The sequence below is a fragment of the Dendrobium catenatum genome, unplaced genomic scaffold (assembly GCF_001605985.2).
Source record: "Dendrobium catenatum unplaced genomic scaffold, ASM160598v2 fragScaff_scaffold_560, whole genome shotgun sequence".
NCBI lineage: Eukaryota > Viridiplantae > Streptophyta > Magnoliopsida > Asparagales > Orchidaceae > Dendrobium > Dendrobium catenatum.
The window spans coordinates 269,029-292,262 of record NW_021319022.1 but is presented as its reverse complement, the minus strand read 5'-3'; the positions used below and the strand labels follow the sequence as shown (position 1 = coordinate 292,262).

At 35.9% G+C, this 23,234-nt stretch overlaps 1 protein-coding gene across 1 annotated transcript; it reads left to right on the top strand.

Annotated features, from left to right (window-relative positions):
• Positions 1–316: 316 nt before the first annotated feature.
• Positions 317–22,023, top strand: LOC110095699 (biotin synthase, mitochondrial; the record flags this gene model as incomplete). The annotated part of the gene is given in 3 exon segments (XM_020821341.2): positions 317–522; positions 843–982; positions 21,421–22,023. Coding segments are annotated over 3 exon segments (652 nt in total), but the record flags the coding sequence as incomplete, so codon positions are not given.
• Positions 22,024–23,234: the final 1,211 nt, after the last annotated feature.

Sequence of the window (23,234 nt, the reverse complement as noted above, 5' to 3'; positions counted from 1 at the left end):
ATGCAAGCAGCTAAATCTTCTCAGCGCTCTTTTTTCTCATCTATCTCTTCTGGTTGAACTTCTTTAAACACATCACTCATTCTTCTTTTTGAAAGTTATATACCTCTTATTCACTTGGATTTTGGTCAAAAACAATATCCAAGCTTTACATCATTACTGGACTGATACTATTTATAAGTCTTTTCTCATATCAAAAGCACAATGCATTCAGCTTTTCTTTGTCTACCGTTTATTCTCGTTTTACTCTCTTCCAATGCCCGATTTTTTTATGCTAAATTGCTTTTTATGTAATTTGCTATTGTAACCAATGCTTCAGGGACATGGGAATGGAAGTTTGCTGCACACTGGGTATGCTTGAGAAGCAGCAAGCGTTAGAGCTTAAGAAGGCTGGCCTTACTGCATATAATCATAATCTTGATACTTCAAGAGAGCACTATCCAAATATAATAACCACCAGAACATATGATGAAAGGTTGGAAACGCTTCAATATGTCCGTGAGGCAGGAATTAGTGTCTGCTCAGGTAATTTATTTTCTTTAATTTACTGCAAATTTGTAGTAGTTTTTGACGCAAAGAATAGTTGATGGAATTTCTTTTGGGGCCTATTTTAGTATCAATAACTTCGTTGCACTTTATGCCATGTAATTACTGTACTGGCCCATTAGAGAACATGCTGCTCTATACCATTACTAAATTCAGTTTTGTGATTGCTTAGACTTAGGTTCTGAGATGATCTTGCCGTTAAAGGAATCTATTTATCTTTTGAAATTGCAGAAATCCTACCAAAAGGTCCGTTGTTTATATATTATGAAATGAAATGCTGCCTGTTATCTTAAATTCAGGAGGAATTATTGGTCTCGGTGAAGCAGAAGAAGATCGCGTGGGTTTATTGCATACACTGGCAACCCTTCCTAACCATCCTGAGAGTGTTCCCATTAATGCGTTGGTTGCAGTCAAGGGTACTCCTCTTCAAGATCAGAAGGTAATCTTTAGGCTTCTTTTTTTGTAAAATGGGGATGTACTAGAGCATATTGCTGATTTTTTAGGTGGTAAAACTTCCTTTTCTTTCTGTTGCAATGCTTTATAATGTCAACTATTTTAGGGACATTTAAATAGAAAATGATAGATTTTTTATTCAAATTTTGAGCATGACTTAAGCAAGATTGAAAGCAAATCTTGCTAAACAGTAAAAGAAGAGAACTTAAATCTTCCAAAATGTTAAATTTTATTTCTCCCACCTATTTTAACCTAAATCCCTGATTTACTAAATCTGGGTATTTAACCAATTTTAACTTAAATATGCGGAGTTTACGGACTCCTCTTTTCCTTCACATATCATTGATCCTATCAATGCCATATCTACTGTCACGATCCAGCCCGTATACTTGAATTAACGAGATATGAACGGACGGTCGGACACTAAATTCATTTCTTTCAAATACATAAACATTTAACAACTAACATCCCCCATAAAATTGAAAAGCTAATTACAAATTTGAACATATACATTAATTAGATTTTTACCTGTTTTCATTCGATCGTTTTCTTCTGTAAATATATTCATCTTTTTCAGCCATTTTATTCCTCCATTTATAAAATAAAATAAAAATAAAATAACTTATCTTTCACTAAAGTAGTTGAACACTCTTCCTTTTTCTTCTTTCCTGCATTCAACTTCGCTAAATTAAATAAACAAATATATCTTATACAAGAATTTTCATCGACTGCCGGTTAATTTCTAAAATTATTGAAAGTTAACTATTCTTATTTTAAATTAAAACTAAATCAAAATACCTCGGCGACCTTCCTTCCAATTACTCTTTGCCCATAATTTATTCTTCACCAAAGCAATAATAAAATAAGGAAATAATTTACTTACCTATTTTATTAATGAAGAAAGAATATAAACATTTTACAAGCACTATCTTCATATTCCTTATCCGTTTTCTTTTTCTCTTCTCCAAAATTTCCTTTTCTTTCTTCTCCATCATTTCTTCCGCTTGTTCAGAATTTTCCTTCGATTGTTTGGTTCATTGGAGTGAGCAAAAAGTTATCTCCCGTGAGGAGTCGCTGTTTTTCACTCCCGCATTGGATTCCTCACAAAAACACGCTATTCGACCTTCCCAGCCACTTTCGCGTCCGCGTGTGGCCCGCGCGACTGGTCGGCCCAATTTGGTTTTGCTTGCCTGCTTAGGTGTCCGGTTTAGCTGAGTTGGACCAGTTGAGTATTTCATCTACTAAGCTCCCATCGTGACTTTGATGCATTTTGGAAGTAACAGCTATAACAAGTAGAAAATTGGAAGAATTTGAAGATAGCAATGGAATTTGATTAATACTTCAATAATATTTGAGAGGTTGATCGGCTCTCTTACAAACCCTAGACACCGCTAGGAATCTCACCAATAGAAAAGCTACAGTAGAAATAATTTGTATAAACTTAAAATACAACATAATTAGTCTTAAATAGGCTCCCCTAATTCCTGCTAAAATCAGCCTACTTTCCACAAATGATTCCCTCTCCACATTTGAATTCAATTTGGATCTATTTCTCCAAATAATTCCCTCACGATTTTAATTAAAACCTTCCTAAATTTCTCTCCCTCTATTTCTCCTCCTTCCATATTGAATTATAACTCTCTTGGCCCCCACAAGAGGGTTCGAAATCCCCTCCATGTTTCTTCCTAGCTTTTCTGTTGGGTTTGGTTCTTCTGAACCAGGATTGGTTTGGTTCATCTAAACCAAGCAGATGGCTCTTGCCCGTAGAGGGAGTTGGCGTAACCATGTAGCATCATGCTTCAACTAATTCTTCCACTTAATTTGCACCTCATGTACCCCTATCTCTCCTCCCCGCATCCCTTCTACTTCTAGTGGTTCCAAAATGACCTCCACGTCTTCTATCAAACTTAGGGGTAATGAAGATAGTGTGTGCTCTTCTATCATATTCCTCAACTGTGAGACATGAACTACCAGGTGCACTGATGATGATGGTGGTAGCCTTACTCGATAGACCACTACTCCATTATGTTAAGGCCCAAAGTATTATGGGGACAATTTCTCATTCCTCCTTCTAACTAGTATTTTGTGCCTCTAGGATCTCAGATTTAAGTAAACCGTGTCTCCTGGTTCAAAGAGCACATATCTTCTGTGATCATCAGCCTTCTTTTTCATGATCTGCTGGGCTGTCAACAAATGTCCCTTGAGCTCAGATAATACTTTGTCCCTCTCCTCTAAGTATTAATTTGCATTGGATACCGATGTAGTTTTATGTCCCAAATGAGGTGGATCTCTCCCACAGAGAATCTTAAAAGGGGTGGGTTGTGTTTGTGATAACCTATATTTTGACCTAGTGGATTAAATTTTTTCATGAGTCATTATAAGTCCAAATTATAAATCTTCTTCTCTAAAACATGATTATTATTGTGCTCTAGTTATAATATTTTTTTCCCTAATTTTTTGACATTGGCATAAATTCTTAGTATAGAAATTGATATCTATCGGTACAAGCAGTGGTTTGAAATGGTTAGGTGTCGTTTCGCAAACTGATTTTATCAAAATTTTCAAAAAATAATGGTTATTTTATGAATATTTTTGACTTTTTTTTTGCTTCAAATTTGAAAATATAAGAGAATTTATTTTGAATTTTATATTAAAAATTAAATAAATTATATTTACTGTTATTGCACTAATTATTATACAACCTTATAATTATTATACTAATTTACTGTTATTACATTATTTTATTGTTACTGCATTGCTTTATTGTTACTGCTACCAATTTTATTGATGACACTGTATTGATATTGAGCATGTGACATACTAAACACGTGATATACTGAGCATGATTAAGATACTGATATAAAATAACATGATATCATGTGTATATTATTATAGAGTTTTACGATATTTATATGATTTTTACAATCTTTATTGATGCTTTGATTTTATCGCTTTATATAATTTCTTTATTGATTGGTAGTGGCAGATGATTTATTTTTACAATCTGTAGAGGGAGCCGGCGTAATAGACTTCCTCACTTTGCCCCGAGGATTTCAGGAATTTGTTTGGAGCTGATGGAGGAGAATGATGGGGGATGGGGGGTGTTATGGTGTGTGGCAGATGATTTATTATTGGCAATTTATTAGATTATTTTTATAAATTTTGATAATTTATTTAATTTTTAATATTAGAGGGTTGTAATCAAGCAAACATTAATTAAAACTTAATATTTTATTACTAAATAGTTTTTCAGGATTTAACCTGTGCAAGATTTATTAAATCTGGATTTACAGGACAATTAAATCCTACATGAGCTAAATCCTACTTGGAGCCTAACAGCCTCTTAACAAGGATCTGGTTTGCAAGATGAATTATCTATGTGGATCTTCAGTATTTGCTCATTTACTTGGGCTGTTTCAACTGTCAGATGTCTAGGATTTTATTTGACTTTTTTAAGGTTTCAACTTGTATGCTAACCTTCATTTATCTTTTTCTTGTCCAACACTAGCAAAATTATTGTCACAAAATTGACTCAAATAGTAGAATTGTTAAGTATTAAAGTTTAAGACGATGTATTGATCAATGGATTATTTTGCACTAGATCTGAAGAGTATTACACGTGATCTAACCACTTACTGTGCCCCTGGAATATACCATCTTCAGGAGAAGTTCACTCAATCGAAGGCAATCAAGCCTCTTGATTTTGGTTTTAAATTGTTAGAAATGCCTCATGAAATTTTTTTCCTTGGATTGTTTCTCGCATGCAACAGTTGTACAGAATATACCTCATGATTTACTGCTTACCCTTTGCTCGGTTACTTGACCCCACCAGAGAAAGCTCTCGATTCTCTAAAGAGATTTGGCAGCATGAAGAAATGAGCTTTGGCATTGGAGAGAATACTTGATTTTGAGAGAGCTTGAGGGTTCTCCATCCATGGCTAGAGAAAGATTTCTTTATCAATTTTGCTTGTAGAGTTCTTTGAGGTCATCATCAATGTTGTTGGGGATGGAAGTAAAAATCGCAACGAAAAAAATATGAAAAATAGAAAAATAGCGGAAAGTAAAGGACACCAAGATTTAATGTGGAAAAATCTGAAATCGGGAAAAAATAATGAAGTTATCTCACACCAAGAAATTCACTATGAAAATGGGGAGAAATAAGTACATATCTCTCTTCTCTCTCTCTCCTTGCTTCTCTTATCTCTTACATCGTTATCTACTCAAAATAAAAGAGAAAGTTAAAGTTAATAATATCAAGGGACGCCATCCTAAAGAAAAACGAGAAAGAAAAACTATCTAGTACACCTCACAGTGCCAGTTTGGAGCGTTGCGGCACTCAAGCCTCTGTCATCATGATGCTGCGGCACTCAAACCCATAGCCCAACGGCTCTCTGTTTTTGTCATTTCTCTCAGCAAACTTTGCAGCATCGGTGCGTTTGAGAACACAACACCAGGCCGCTCGAAAACACGGCACCGGAGCATTGTTTAGAAAAAAAAAATCATGTGCAAAGCACCCGAACCCAAGCAGGAGGAGGATCCCCCCAGTGAGCATGACAAATTGACTTGAGGTCCGAGGCAACAGTACAATCCGATTGATCAACACAATCAAATTTCACTGAGAACTAGCAGATGTGTGAGTGAATTGAAGCCTCTTTTCTTTCCTAAAACGGAAGCTGCTTTAGCCAAATAATATAAATCTAGGTTTTTGTTTTTTTTTTCTCTTTATTTTTAATATTTTATGTTTTGGTTCATCATATAAAAGTTAGGTGTCCGCTCAACTAAGGAGGCCAAAAACTTCAAAATATTGGCCTCACAATATCATTATCTTCTCTGAAATAATGCCCTTACAATATCATGAAATAGCTTGCAAGGATGGATAAAATTGAGAAAATGAAATCCTGGCATACCAATTTCATTTAGTAGCTTGTAAGGAGAAAAAATTTAGAAAATTGAATGATGTTAAGATTTTTACATTTAGTGGGTGGTTGAGCAAAGATGTATTTTATATTTAAAGAAGGCCACGGTGATGTCTAGAACTACCTTAGAAAGTGATTGGTAGTTTATTCGCTAATTAAAGTAAGTAGTTGGGCATTTTTCTACTGTTTAGTGAGTTGAATCCCACTGTTGACTTCTTCATGAAACTGGGACGCATTGCTAGACATAACCAGAGAAAATCATTTTTTGTTTTGGGGTTGTTTTGCATTGAAGGCCTGTCACTCTTACAAGTGAGATTAGATTTGTGGTAGTAGCATCTATTTACTTAGGTGGTTTGTGTTAGAGAATAATACAAAACAAGAACAAGAACAGCTGGAGACATCATACATATGGTTAAAAGGCAGCCTGGACAGTACGGCTTGTACGAACCAAAACGGTGTAACGTAGAATACACTGTATAAATATATGACATTGGTTAAGAAATAAAGTAGAGACACCATTTGCTCTATTTTTTATTTATGTCTGTGAGTTCCATGTTTCGTTTAGTTTACATGGTATCAGAGCACAGTTGATCTTGATCTTCGAATTTTTTTTTTTCGAGATCCCTCTTCTTCGTATCTCCTCATGACTGGATCTACCTCCTCCCCACCGTCTATTGATAGCATTTCGTCTATCAACTCAGTGCCAATTCCTCCGCAATTGAAATTCTTGATTAGAAATATCAAGAATCTTGTGTCGTCGTCGTTAACTTCTGAAAACTTTTCGATATGGCGATCTCAAATTGAAAAGATATTCGCAGCGAATGGATTCAAGGGATTTCTTGATGGATCAAGTCCCTGTCTGACATAGCAAGCTTCTACCTCCAATGGCACTCACTCGTCGCATGTTACCTGGGTTCTGATTGACTAGAATCTTGCTGCGGCATTGCTGTCTGTCATTTCTAGTTCCATCTTGCCGTATGTACTATCGTTAGAGCATTGTGCGGACATTTGGACCACTCTGAATCATCGTCTTCAAGCATCAACGAGATCGCGCATCATGCAGTTGAAAAATGAACTTCATTGTATCTCAAAAGGAGATCAAACCATGACTCAATACCTACTTCAGGTAAAATCCAAAGTTGACGCGATTACGGCTGCGGGCTATCAAATTGTCTCAGAAGATGTGATACTGTACACATTAAATGTGCTACTAACAAACTATCAAGTTTTCAAAACAGCTATTCACACAAGCCGTGAACCGTTAAGCCTTGATGAACTCTATACTTTGCTATGTAGTGAAGAATTAACTCTGGCTCAAGAAGCAACCCGGGATCTGCAATCATTACAAATTTCAGATAAAACAATGGCATTAGCTGCACCTAGAGGGCGAGGGCGAGGTCGATACAGTCGCAGACGATCTTCGAACAACAACAATCCTCGAAATCCTATGGGACGAGGTGACAAATCATCAAACCACAATATAGTTTGTCAAATCTGTCTGAAGCAGGGACATTCTGCTATCAAATGCTGGTACAGACATGATACCACGTATCAAGAACCGTCATCCAAATCTGCTCTCTTTAGTCCAACAGAAGAAAATCGATCAAATGATTGGTACTTGGACAGCGGTGCGTCCACACATCTCACAGCAGATTCTTCGCATTTCAGCTCATCTGAACCATATACAGGAAGCTCTCAAGTTATGCTAGGCAATGGCCAGTAACTATCCATTCAAAATATTGGTAATGGTCTGCTTCATGTTGACCTCACATAAGATATTTGGAGATTTGTAGGGCTAACTAGTTTGCAACAAACATGGTCCACTCTAGACGTGCACCACATTTGTTGGGGGCATTTGTTGACCTCTATATATTTTGCACGAAAGACATCGTTTAGAATGAAGATCGGAGTGCCTCGATCATAATGAAATGATTAAAATTTTGTTTGATTACAAAATGGATCTTATCGATACATTCAAGATATCAAATATACCAAATTAAAGTTGCTTGTATGCAACAACTCGAACAAACAATAATGTGTTAGTGGATGCGACGCTAGCAAAACACTATCCAAATGGCCTCCACTTGTTAAACAAGCTTCGTCGATGAGTTTAGAGTATTGAATTTAACCAAAGAGGGATCCCGCTGTTGACCCTTCTCTGTAGAAAAAAAAAAATCGTACCTGCCCGCACGTCGTCGCCGCATTTCGCACGTCGATGTCTCTTCTCCCACGATCATCCGCACGACTCATTAAAGTCGGCACGAAGCAACGGGGCCGAGGCTCTTTCTCTCATTCCCGCTCTTATCTCTCACTCCATCTTCTCTGCTCACTCTCCCAACTCTCGCTACTTCTCCGCCCTCTATCATCTCTGTTCGACGTCACTCCTCAGACGACTTTCCATTCCCATTGGATCGGAAGTCAGAACATTTGATCGGAAGCAACGACGATAGCGTCGTTGGCTGCGAAGGATCGGAAGCCGCAACATTTTGATCGGAACCAACAACGTGAGCTCGCCAGACTGTGAAGTTAACTTCCTCCCTTTCGATCGCATCTCCGGTTCCATTCGGGCTGCTCGACTCGGCTTCCTTCGGCGACCTTCCCTTCCTGTTGAATCGAAAGTTACGACATTTTGATCGGGTGCAAGAACAGAGCTCGCCGGACTGTGAAGGAACTTTCTCCCTTTCGTATTGCTTCTCCGGCTCCGTCATTGCTGTTCGACTTCGCACCTTCTCGGACTTTCCCTCCCCATTGGATCGGAAGTTAGACATTTTGATCGGGATCAACAACAGGAGCTCGCCGCCTGAGAAGGTAACTCTCTCCCTTACGCGATCTTCTTCGGCCAAATCCCTTAGAGCCGTCGAACAGAGAGAGTGGAGAGGGAGATACTATTTAATTTTAATTATATTAATTAATTACTATTAATTATAATTAATTTAATAATTATTTTTAATTATAATTAATTATTAATTATAATAATTATAACGTGAGTCCCACTGATTGAAAAGTTTAAACACATACAAAAAAGCTAATGATCATTATTATTTATATATGAATAAATATTTTAACTATTAATTATCAATAATATATTAAGTATAGTATGCATATTAATTATTATTTTAACCGTTAATTAAATATAATAATTTATATTTATAAAATTTATTCAATACATGACATATTTTATACATATGCATATATAATATCATCTATTTTTAATGCATATTTACCACTTATTAATTTTTTAATTTTAATTTTTTTTATTTACATGTCGTCGTCTCGCAACTCAAGCCAAAGTTTATATTTCAAATCGTGCAAGGATTTAGACAATATTTTTGTCAATTTTGAGTATTTTGCAACGTTCCAAACATAACAGAGAAATTCAATTTGCAAACGAACGACATTTGGGCAACATCGAGTATGTCTGTAGTCCGTCGATTTCGATCGCTTTCGTTCAATTTGAGTGCACGGGATCCCTCTTTGGTTAAATTCGATACTCTAAAATCATCTACGAAGCTTATTTTACAAGTGGAGGCCATTTGGATAGTGTTTTGCTAGCGTCGCATCCACTAACACATTATCGTTTGATCGTGTCGCATACAAGCAACTTTTATTTGGTATATTTGATAACTTGAATGTATCGATATGATCCATTTTGTAATCAAATAAAATTTTAATCATCTCATTATGATCGAGGCTCTCCGATCTTCGTTTTAAACGATGTCGATCATTTTTTTATTATTTATTTTAAATATTTATTTGGGGATTTCAATGCAACACATGATCTTGACCCAAATAAATATTTAAAAATGCCCCCTGTGTCATGAGAGACTTTTTAGTGCAATTTCTTGAATAGAGGTTTAAGTGTAATATTTCTTCAAGAATCTACCATTGATTGGAGGTATTGGTCGTTGATCATGTAGATCAATCAGTTGATAGGCTCCTCCTTGATATACCTTTTCAATAGCATACGGGCCTTCCCAATTAGGCTCAAATTTATCACCCATTTTACGATGCAGGATGATTGGTCTTCTCAGCACCAAGACTAATTCCCCTTCCTGGAATGCTCGAGGACGCACTAATCGATTAAATGATCTAGACATCCTTGCTGTCATTAACAAATGCATACCGCAAAGCTCTTTTTCTAAGCTGTGAAGCTAACGATTTCTCTATTGGAAGCTTTCATTCTTTGAAATAATCGATGAAAGGTTGTCTCCAATCATCTTGTTCTTCAACCATGCATGCATCATTTCGAAAGTTTAATACCTCTTTAGAGTTGTATCTTCTTGAGTAATTTGTGATTTATTTTGTTGGTTTTCACCAATGATTTGTTGTGGAGTGTGAGGAACAATCGAAGGTGTATCATGCTTACATGAATTTAATGACCTTCTACCAGCGGGGATTGTAAAATTGCCAGCTCTAGCACTCGACGAGTATGAACTGCGATTAACACAGGCTAATCATTCATATTTGCCATTTCTTTTGCCAACTTGGCGAGAGAATCTGCTTTGCTATTTTGTGCTCAGGAAACTCGAGTAAATGTGATGTATGGAATTTGTTTCATGAGTTCATGAACTCGTTTTTGATAATAGGCTAACTCAAGCCTATTCATTTTACAAAGGCCCAATATTTGATTTATGATAAGCTAAGAATCACCAAAAATATGAAGGTTTTGGATCCCTATTGAAATAGCAATCTCAAGACCTACAAGGCTTCATATTCAGCTTCATTATTTGTTCGAGGCTCAGTCAAACTAAATGAGTATATGATTATCCCGTCATTAGGTGTTATAAAGATGAGACCAACACCAGCACGAGCCTTTGGAATGTTTGGAGCTTGAGAAGGTTTAATTGATGATGCTCTATCAAAATACATTTATCAAATTTGTAGTTTTTCTTTATCTTGAATAGTAAAATTTGTTCATTTGGTAGATCATCATTGAGCGGTGAATCTACAGGGATGGAATGTGCAGCGAGAAAATCTGCCAAGACTTGACCTTTCACTGCCTTTTATGGATCATATATGATATCAAATTGCAAAAGTATCACTGCCCATATGGCTAAACGACCTGTCAATGCTGGTCTTGTCATCAAGAACTTCAACGGATTGATCTTTGAAATTAAATTGACTTTATGAGATAGCATATAATGGTGAAGCTTTTGTACAGCAAATATCCATGCTAAACAATGCTTCTCAATTGGGGAATAATGCATTTCTGCCCCTATTAATCTACGACTGATATATAAGAGAGCATTCTCCTTGCCTTCTTCATTGTGTTGAGCCAACAATGCTCCAAGGGACTCTTCTAGCGTCGTTGTATATAATATAAGAGGCTTCCCTGGAATTGGTGCTGCAAGAATAGGTGACCCGACAAATTTGATATAAACCGCCAAATGAAAGCCAGTTGCCCTTGCAAGGAGTGGAGTTGTCGCAAGTTTCCTGCTGGTGGCATCTCTATAATTGCTTTGATCTTGTTGGGGTCAATTTCGATTCCTCGGTGACGAACGACGTACCCTAGGAATTTGCCGGAGGAGATCCCAAAGGCACATTTGAGAGGATTCATCTTTAGATCATATTTTCTGATCCTTTCGAACACGATCCTCAGGTCATCTAGGTGATCCTTGCAGTTCATGTTCTTAACGACCAAGTCGTCTACATAACACTCGACCTTCTGATGTATTAATTCGTCAAAGATATGAGTCGTTGCCCGCTGGTAGGTGGCACCAGCATTTTTCAGGCCGAAGGGCATGACCGTTTAGCAGAAAATGCCGATGGGCGTCCTGAATGATGTGTGTTGTTCATCTTCATGCGCCATTTTGATTTGGTTGTATTCCAACGATCCGTCCATGAAGGAGAACATAACATAATTGGATGTATTGTCAACTAGAAGTTCTGATATCGGGAGCGGAAAGTCATCTTTCAGACATGCTTTATTGAGGTCCCTGAAGTCGATACATATACAAATTTGACCATTCTTCTTCTTTACAGGGATAATATTAGCGATCCAATCAGCATACTTTTTTTCACGAATAAAGCCTGCATCTATGAGCTTCTTCGTCTCTGTAATCACCTGCTCTTCAATCTCCAATCTCATTCTCCTTGGAGCTTGTTTGATAGGCGCCGCGTTAGGCTTGATGACTAATCTGTGAACTGCTACGTCATGGGATAAGCTAGGCATCTCAGCATATGTCCAGGCAAAGCAATCCCTGAATTCACAGAGGAGTTCTTTTATTTCTTCCACTTGGTTTTCTGGTAGTAGGGAGCTGATAAAAGTTGGGCAAGGGTCCTCAGTTCCCAAAGTAATTTCATTTAACTCATCCATAGTGGCTTCTTGTCCACCATCTTCAAGTTCTTCGGGTGCCGATTTAGCTTTCATGCCTTGATCACCAGAGATATTTACTTCATAAAAATCATTCTTCACTTTTTCTTCAGCTTTCGTACATCTTCTTGTGATTGTATAACAAGCCCTTCTCCGTGAATATTTAAATATAATAAATCCAAGCCCCTTGGTTGTAAGACAATCACTTTTTCGTGATGCTTGTAAATTCTTTTGATACCATGTTCTTTAAAATACACGACTTCTTCGTTTAGTTATCCCTCCATGAATTCCTTCTTTTCGTAACATTTGTCGAATCCTTTTAGGATAATATTTTGGGATTCTGATAGGCACTATTTCTTTATATTCAAAATATTGAAGGAGCCAATCAACATTTTCATCATGATACTCTCCGGATTTGTATAATATGCTTCATGATCCATTATCACCAAATAAAGGGGCTACATAAAATGTTGAGTTCTTCAATCTTATGAATCTCAAGAGGAGTGATTTCTCTAAAATTTTGTGAAGGAAGAGTTGTAACTTTAAATGTATCTTTTGATATTGACAAATTAGTCATTTTTCTCAAAAAGATAGACTGTATTCTACCTGTATACGTAGATTCACAATCATATTCAGAATCAAAGTATTCTGTACTTCATCATTAGCCAAAGGCTTACACAATTTCTTAAATTTGACAAAAAAGTCATCATCTTCATCTGTATCACTTCCCAAATGAGGAACAGCTCTTTTGTGTTTAGATGATTTATTAATTTTTTTAGGAAGAGTCGGCATATCCTTCTTTCATCCTAATTGCTTTGTTTCAGCATCCTTGTTGGATTGCTTTACAATTTTAGAAGCTGATGTTATATTTTCATAGGATTTAATTGATTTTGGTACCTTCGGAATGAAGCACTTTGCATCTTCATAAATTTTTACTTCATGGACAAAAAAAAGTTGTATATCACCTGAAACTCTGAACTCTTCTCCACCTCTCAATTACTTCATACATTGATGCAGAGTTGATGGAATAATACCATATTCATGAATCCATGGTCTTCCCAAGAGTGCTTTGAATGAAGTATCTGCATCAATCACATGAAATTTAGCTTATGTAAAAATCTTTCCAAACTTCAAAGGGAGAACAAATGATCCCATAGTTTTTTGTCCTTTTTCATTAAAATCATGCACCATCAATTTATCTTGTCCAAGATGTTGAACATCAAGTGAGAGTAATTTCAATGCTCGCAAGCTTATGAGATTTATTGAAGAACCAGGATCAATTAAAATTCTGCTTATTAGAATACCATCACTTTCTACTATAACATATAAAGGACGATTATGCTCTGTTGTCCCAAGCATAAGATCTTCTTCATAGAATGTAATGATTGATTCATTTTGTGTTTATAAAACTTCAGTTAAACGTCTTTCAACAAAAAAAAGCTTCATATTTTTCTGGATCTCTAAGAGCTTGAATCAAAGTTTCTCAAAGATCCTTTGACATTAGCAAAGCTTCATATACACTGAGCTGTGCAAGAATTTTTCTTAAATGAGATAAGATATTATAATCTACTCCCTTGCTTTGCATAGATTTCTTCTTAGGATCATTAGTAATGATATCTTCATTAATCAGTCTTTACCCTTATCTTTATTAAATAATCCTTTCTTCGGTGGTGATGGCAACCTTCTACCAATCCTCAATTATACTTGGACTACTTTATTTAGTTTAAATTCATCAGACATATCAATTCCTTCAGAATCTTCTTTCATTGATTGAGTGGATTGTTCAGAGTGCTCAGACTCATTACCTTCATTCATGTGCTTCATATGAGATATCTCTGTCTGTTCTAATTTACTTTCATCAGGAAAACATAAATCTTCTTCTGAACTAGCACCTATTTGTAGCACCATCATACATGTTTGAGTTGTCATTCCTTTAGAATTTCTTTCTTTTGCAAAAGAAAATTCTTCATCAAGCATTTGAAAAGGAGTTTGCTGACAAATGTTTAAAGTTGCTCTGTTGCTGAAATAACCCGACATGTTTCAACCGGCATGGATTCTTCGTCATCACTTTCATTATCTCCATTCATCTGATTTATTTGAAGCTGAGATATAAAATCAGATAAGGTAATCGGACGCCTTGCTGGTTGACAATATTCTTCAAGGTTATTAATACTTTCTGAATAATAGTTTTCTTCTTCCTTAACTTCCTTTGTCGGAATGACTTGCTTGATTTCCTTGGTAGTGCCTGGCTAAAACCTGACGAACTAGCTTGATCAGATTGTCTCCCATTTGATGATTTTGAAATAGATATACTTGTATTTGATTTTCTTTTTAATTCAAGTACTAGTTCAATCGGAGACTTCCATTTTACACCAGGAACTCCTTCAAGTTGCTTTAGCATCTTTTTTGTCTTCTTTGAAATATCAATATCCCATTTTTCTTCTTGCACCACTGCGTCTTTTGTTTCTTCAACTAATGATACGGGGAGGATGTAATCATTCTCGCTGATTCTTTCTTTGGTTGCACCAAAACACTCTTTGATAGAGTGAATTCTCCCCTTTTATACTTTTTCTCTAACCAATCTTTGAAGACATAATAATCTTCAATAGGATGACTAATCACTTGGTGATATGGACAATAATTAGGATCATCAGTTTTATCTGCCTCTACAGGTCTTTTGGATTTTGGCAATTCTAGACCTGCTTTAAGTGTTTGGCGAAATAATTTAGCCACACTATCTCTTCTGAAAGAATATTCTTTTGCCATTTTTTCTTAAAGAGATGGAACTACTCGATCACCTTCTCCTGTTGCTGGTATATGACGTTCTCCTCTAGTACGAAAGTTTCTTGGTTTATTATTGTTGCCTCCAAGTATTAATTTTTGATGAGAATCAAACTTGGCCCTTTCTTTATCTTTATCATCTTTATTGATTGATTGCTTTCCTTTATCAATATTATAGGAGCACGAGCTTCACCTCTTCTTGTATCTGGAACTTTATTTCTTTTGGATCTATCCATATAACCTTCTGATCTTGAAAAAAGATTTAACTTTTCAAATTTCGCTACCCGATCTAGTAACTCTTGAAATGTGAAAATTGAAGCCATGCAAAGATATGGTACCATCTTATCGTCAATGTTACCCATCAATAATTGAATTACATGCTCTTCTTCTAATTGTTGTTCACATTTCATACTCATATTTCTCCAATAAGTGATATACTTCTTTACGGATTCATCACTTTTTCGTTTTTCTAATATGAGATCTACCGTGGTAGTCTTTTCCAAAGTGCTAGCAAATCTCTTCACAAACATTACCTCTAGTTCAGCAAAAGTTTTGATATAATCATTAGGCAGTTCTGTATATCATTCAAAAGCGGTTGAAGTTAAACTGCTAATAAACTGACGAAAGAGCAAAGCATCTATACCTCCAGTGTTCCCACAAGTTGATTTAAGTTGAGCTAGTTGCTGTTTTGGATTTCCAGTACCATTTAAAGTATTAAATTTTAGCACTGAATACCCCTTAGGATATGACACCTGATCATACTCAGCAGGATATGTGCGCCCTTTACAAACTTTTCTGCTTGCTCAGATGCAATAACAGGCTTGATTTTCTCACTAATAAGACTCAAGTTTATCAACTGTCACTGGTTCAGATGAACTTGGAGCAGATTGAGAAGTGGATTGGAGAGGAGCTGAATTGATTTTAGATCTTTCTTTGGGAACATTTTGTACTCTAGATGCTTGTGGCATTATGCTAATTGGAGGATTTACTGGCGCACTACTAGAAGCTTGTTGATTGGAAGGTTGAACCAGTACAAGATTTACAACAACATCTTTTTGCATTAGTTGTATCATCATATTCATTTGTGTCATCATTTCACTCATCTTGACATTAAGTTGAGAGATTTCTTTGTCTTTCCTTTTCATTTCTCGTTGCATTTTTCTTTGTGTTCGAGCCAGTGCAACAGCATCAATTAATACTGGTTCTTCTTCCTCTTCTTCTTCTCCTTTTCCTTCTCGTTCACTTTCTAAGATAGGAAATAATCTTTCTTCACCTTTTTGTTGTTGCAAGAGATCAAGAGGAATGGTAGTTGATGTTCCTTGTTGATAATCTTGTGAACTTGAATGTCTACTGGTATGTCCTATCATATAAGTAACTTCAATAACCATTGTTTCTTCTTCTTCATTATCTTCTTTTACATGAATTTCTGAACGATGTCTCCAATGAACGTCTGGTTCTACATTGGGCATCAACAAACTCTCAACTAGAGGATCAAAATTAAGCACCTTCTCCTCTTCAGAAGCTATGGTTAGATGATGGGATCCTTTGGAAGATTCTCCAAGTGTTGACCACCATGAGTATTATCAGGAAATATTTGCTTTGGAATCCATTCTTGTTGGATTTTGTTATTAACAGATCTCTGGGAATATACTCCAGATGTCACGCCTTTAGAATTTTCTTTGTGAGGTTTTGGCCTCCATATCTGTTTTCCTTTCCATTGGGCCCTTTCGGCGGTGGATTCTTGGACATGCGGTCCAAGTGTCACGCCCCGATGTGCTTTCCACAGAGCTTGCTTCCTTTCTTTTCTCCTTTCTGCTATCATGGCATATGATAGCCTTTCCCTCTGAGGGGTCTTCTTGGCCTCGATGACTAGTGGCCTTTGAAACTTCTTCTTCATTAAGCCCTTCTCCTTGACTGTATTTAACACTCGGTGGACTCGAGCAGATAGACGTTCAGGCTCCCTCATTTTTTGAGGGGTCGAGGCTTCAGGTCGACGCTCCCAGAAGGGTCGCTTGAGCTCACCAGAAGAACTGTTTCTCTTTATGCACTTCAGGTTAGTGAATATGTTCTGAGTGGGAATATTGATCTCTGGTTCGTGTGCTGGCAGGTTGGAGGGATGGACTGGTACCGGCAACTATTGAGCGCGTAACTCTGCATTTCTCTTCCTTATTTGTCTTCTCGTAAGCCCTCCTCCAGATGAGGAGGCTTCAACATTATATTTTTCGGATGCAGGTAACCCGGTCGATAGAGAAGTGGCATTGGAAGATACCACTGAAACCCTTCCACCAGTCACAGTTCTCTTGGTGGTTGGAGCTTCCAATTGTGACAATCGTTCGAACGCAGAAATCCTCCCAGCGGACCCTTCAGAGTTCATGCCATTCACAGGAATGGCGGCAGCCATTGTAGTAGCTGCAGGAAACTGTAGCCCACCAAACTGGATAATGGCCCCAGTATTTCCAGTATTTATTACATCATTGGCTAGGCGGATATTTGCTCCACGCCCAAGCTTTACAGTAAAAGGAGTATTTTGAATATCCATCTGCACAAATGAAAGACAAGAATCAGTGATCAAAGTTTTGATAGATTACCCCACACTTTCAACATGCAGAGACACAATAAAATAAAATAACATAAATAGAGAAGCGTGATATTTTCGCAATTATAGATTATATTTTATGATGTTGAATTTAGTATTATAGCTTATATATGACTAGCCGAAGATGGAAAGATAAACCTATCCCCAGCTGAGTCGCCAGAAATCTGTGGGCTCCAAAAATTTGTGTCCCGGCCTCTCCTGTGTAGGAGAGTTTTAACGATGTTCCGGGTCAAATTTTTAGAAGGCAGATGAACTTAGAGATAAAACACTACCCAGAGATTTCGCCCTCATTTAAAATATGGTTCTAGGTTTCCCATAGGCGCAAACACCTATGGTTAATTACTCCTCTCGATCACTAGAGAACACTTTCGATTAAGGCTAGTCATTAAATAGGTATGAAATACCTTGCATATAGTAGCAACATGTAAATTTTTTGTAGATTTATAAATTTATTATTTTTTTATACTTAAAGCGGATGGTGGGGGAAATAATGATGAGCCCGATCAAGATCCCCTGGTTCCGTCGTCCCGGGCCATCGTGGTCCCTAGTCTACTTAGTCAGAGGAGGTAGTCGACCCAACCTGATCGAAGAATCTTTGTTGGCAGCCATGGGTTGCTTCGTCCAAGGAGACCTTGTAGACATGGGGTGGATGCTTGTTTAAGGAGACAAATTTTAGTCAATCTTATCTAACAGAAAGCTTTATGCCTTATTGGATGCACCCTGTGATTCATTACTCAAGGGGCTTTTAACCATTGGAGAACATACAGGCTTTGATTGTAACCGTGATATAGTGGTGCTATTTTCTTTGCAGCAAAACCAACCGGTCAGAGGGGACATGCCACGTCCCCGCTGGCGAGAAATCATTTGAGAATAAATCACAATGATACATTCAATTAGACATTTTGCTCTTTGTGAGTTGAAGTTACTCTGAAATTCATCATCCTTAACAAATGTTTGCGAATGATGGATGGATTTTTGCAGTTTTAAAGAATAAATTTCATTTGAATATTACAAAATTTATCGAGATTTTGTTCCAAATATGATTTAATTTTGAAATTCGTGAGTATTTTAAATGTTTGAAATCCACTCCGATTGAGATCAGCTTTCAGCACGACCATCATCGGGGTAACTTTGGGCTCATTTCAAAATATTTGTATTTTCTAGAAATTTGAGGGCATTTTGAATATTTAATCCCCTCCTGTTGATATAAACATTCAACTCGGCCATCATCGGAGATTAAATAGCATGTATATTAGGCTTTTAAAATTTAATATGCACTCTTTTCGATATGGTGACTTGCTTCTCAAGGTGGTAGCACTCTTCTCGGGGATGTCGCTTGCTTCCCAAGGCTTCTATTTATTAATATTAGAGGATTTTAATCAAACAAACATAAATTAAAATTTAATATTTTATTACTAAATAGTTTTTCAGGATTTAACCCATGCAAGATTTATTAAATCTGGATTTACAGGACAATTAAATCCTACTAGGAGCCTAACAGCCTCTTAACAAAGATCTGGTTTGGAAGATGAATTATCTATGTGGATCTTTAGTATTTGCTCATTTACTTGGTCTGTTTCAGGTGTCAGATGTCTAGGATTTTATTTGACTTTTCAAGGTTTTAACTTGTATGCTAACCTTCATTTATCTTTTTCTTGTCCAACTCTAGCAAAATTATTTGTCTCAAAATAGACTCAAATCGTAGAATTGTTAAGTTTTAAAGTTTATGATGAATGTAATGATCAATGGATTATTTTGCACTAGATCTGAAGAGTATTACACATGATCTAACCACTTACTGTGCCCTGGAATATACCATCTTCAGGATGAAGTTCACACAATAGAAAGCAATCAAGAAATGAGTTTTGGCATTGGAGAGAAGACTTGGTTTTGAGAGAGCTTGAGGGTTCTCCATCCATGGTTTGAGAAGGATTTCTTTATCAATTTTGCTTATAGAGTTCTTGGATGTCATCATCAATGTAGTTGGGGATGGAAGTAAACACCACAACGAAACAAACACAAAAACCTGAAAAAACAGTGGAAAGTAAAGGACACCAATATTTAATGTGGAAAAATATGAAATCGGAAAAAAAAGGGGAGAAATAAGTACAAATCTCTCTTATCTCTCACTCTCTCCTTGTTTCTCTTGTCTCATACACCGATCTCTACTCAAAACAAAAGAAGAAGTTAATGACACCAAGGGATGTCACCCTTGAGAAAAACGAGAAAGAAAAACTGTTTAGTCCGCCTCGCAACGCTAGTTTGGAGCGCTGTGGCACTCAAGCTTCTATCATCAAGATGCTGCGGCGCTCAAACTCGTAGCACTGCGGCGCTTTGTTCCTGTTATTTCTCCCAGCAAACTTTGCAGCACCGGGGCATTTGGGAACACAGCGCCGGGGTGCTCTGGTACACAACGATGTGGCGCTCAAGTACACCACTCCGGGGCATTGTATGGAAAAAAATTATTTTCATGTGCAAAGTACTCGAACCCAAGCAGGAGGATCCCGCCCCCCACACCGAGCACGATAAATTGACTTGAGGTCCTAGGCAACAATACAACCCGATTGATCAATACAATATGATTCCACTCAGAACTAATAGATGTGTAAATGGATTGGAGCCTCTTTTCTTTCCTAGGAATGGAAGCTGCTTTTGGTCGAATAATATAAATCTTGGTTTTGGTTTTTTTGGGGCTTTATTTTTTAATATTTTATGTTTGGTTCATCATAGAAAAGTTAGGTGTCCGCTCTACTAAGGAGGTCAAAAACTTCAAAATATTGGCCTCAGAATATCATAAAGTATTTTCTCTGAAATAGTGCCATTACAATATCATGAAATAGCTCGTAAGGATGGATAAAATTGAGAAAATGAAATCATGGCAAGGAGAGAAAAAATTTAGAAAATTGAATGATGTTAAGATTTTTACATTTAGTAGGTGGTTGAGCAAAGATGTATTCTATATTTAAAAAGGCCACAGTGATGTCTAGAACTACCTTAGAAAGTGATTGGTAGTTTACTCGTCAATTAAAGAAAATAGTTAGGCATTTTTCTACTATTTAGTGAGTTGAATCCCACCGTTGACTTCTTCATGAAGCTCGGACGCATTGCTAGACTTAACCAGAGAAAACTCATTCTTTTGTTTTCAGGTTGTTTTGCATTGAAGGCTTGCTACTCTTCCAAGTGAGATTAGATTTGTGGTAGTAGCATCTATTACTTAGGTGGTTTGTACATCTAAAATTAAGTGCACAAAAATTTAGATAAATTAATGTCAAAGCTGACGCAAAGGGGATGCATCAAATTAATATTATTAGAAGTTATGCAAAAATCAATTGCTCAGAAGAAATTTAATATTTCATGCTACACTTAGCTAAGTGCAAAATGAAGAATAGCCATTCATAAAGCAGTTCCCAAATAATTTATCACTGCTGTTGTAACAAGTCTAAGGTTTCGTTTGTGATAACTTTTTTACTGTTTTTTAAAATAAATTTTTAGTTTTGTACTAAAAAATTATTTTAGAAAGCAAAAAAAATAGCTGTTCCAAATGAAACCTAAATGTCTAATCATTAGAAGTTACAGGTAAAGCTCACCAAGTCTATACCCCTCCTATTGTGAGAATATCATTAAAATGTTAAAATCATAGTTCATAATTTACATATTTGATGATGATTATTGTCAGAAACAAAATTTTCTCCTCAACAAGAATATCATTTTGATGTAAACATCACATTGAAATCAAATTTTGCATCCAGTTTTAAGATTTTATGTTGAACTATATAGGGGAACTAAGATGCCAAACTCACTAATTCTCATCTTTTCAGCCAGTGGAGATTTGGGAAATGATTCGAATGATTGCAACTGCGCGCATAGTGATGCCAAAGGCAATGGTTCGGCTTTCTGCAGGCCGTGTCAAGTTCTCCATTCCAGAGCAAGCTCTCTGTTTCCTAGCTGGAGCCAATTCCATCTTCACTGGAGATAAATTATTAACTACTCCTAACAATGACTTCGATGCTGATCAATTGATGTTCAAGATTCTTGGCTTGACCCCAAAATCTCCCAGCTTTTCTGAAGAAAATTCAGTTCCAGAGTCTGAAAGATGCGAGGAAGCTGTCTCTGTTGCTGGTTAAATCCTCGTTTGACAGTTTTTTCACTGCTTCTTAAAGTAATTTTTTAGTACAAATATTTTAATTTTTGTACTTAAAAGCTGCTTTAAAAAGCAGCAAAAAAGCCATCCCATGCAAAGTCTAAGTCTTATTGTCAAGTTCTTAATTTTTTTTATTTAATTTTAGGATATAATACTCTTCTGATATATGTATCATTGTAGTTTATTTCATCAGAGAAATAAGGTCTTAAGTATACGATGTATTAGATAAATACAACGAAAATGCTTAAAGATTTTTTAATTTCTAAGAGCAAAATTTCTATGGAAGAGTTGCAGGGAAGTTTACATGAAGAACTGGAGATCTCATATCATGCAAAAATTTCTGAAACAATTAGGCTTTGAAATAGTTGGTAACTTTTCAATGTTTCTTTGCTTATTTGCAAAGATGAAGCATTTGGTTTTTTGAAGGTGCATATCAGTTCTACTGTTTGGTCTCTTATTGCCTGTGCATCCTTCTACAAATTCAAAGTCACTACTTTGTTTATGGAATCAGAAAATAAAACAATCTGGTTCATGATTTCATGTGATATGATGCATGTACTAATGTATGATTGTTCCATCCTCTATAATAAAAGTGAACAAAATAAATTGTATTAAGATTAGAGAGTTTAAAACTTCGGTTTTCTGATGATTCGGTTAGGCGGGTGGATGTATTAAATATGGTCTATATTAAGGAAGATAGAGGTAGATGTAAAAAAATATGATTAGAAAGTATTAGAAATGATATTTTTATTAGATTTAAATTATAATTTGACTCTTAATAGAATACATACAATGGATAAAATATATTTAAGTAGTGGATTTCATATAGTGAGATAAAGATTTGATTTTGCTATTGTTGTGAAAATAAATATATTAAGAGGATTGTTCTTTGGATGATAGTAATATACACTTCCAATAGATTTTGATTTAATTTATTTTCATTTTAATTTCTTATATCGTCTATATGATAACTAATATAGGTTTTTTTTTTTTTTTTAATATTTGTACATTACTATAGTTAATTATCATACTATGAATTTAAATTTTGACCATTCATGTTATTTTAAAACTATGTATTTCATTGATATTTCAATGAAATATATGGTATTTTTAATAAGAATTAATCTTAGTTTGGTACTAAGATTTCGTTTGGGACAAATTTTTTTTTTTTTTTTGCTTCTTATAATAATTTTTTAGTACAAAAATTAAAATTTTATACTATAAAGTTGCTTTAAGAAGCAACAAAAAAGTCGTCCCAATCAAAACCTAAATCGATATATTATAATATTAGCATTAGCAAAATTAGATTTTGCTTGTGACTGGCTTTTTATTGCTTCTTAAAATAGTTGTTTAGTACAAAAAATTTTTGTAGTAAAAGGCTACTTCAAGAAACAATAAAAAAGATTTTCCGAACTAAGCTTTAACCACATTATCCATTTCAAGTTCAAAGAGTTTATCCACAACACTTAAGAGTGTTAACTACACATTACA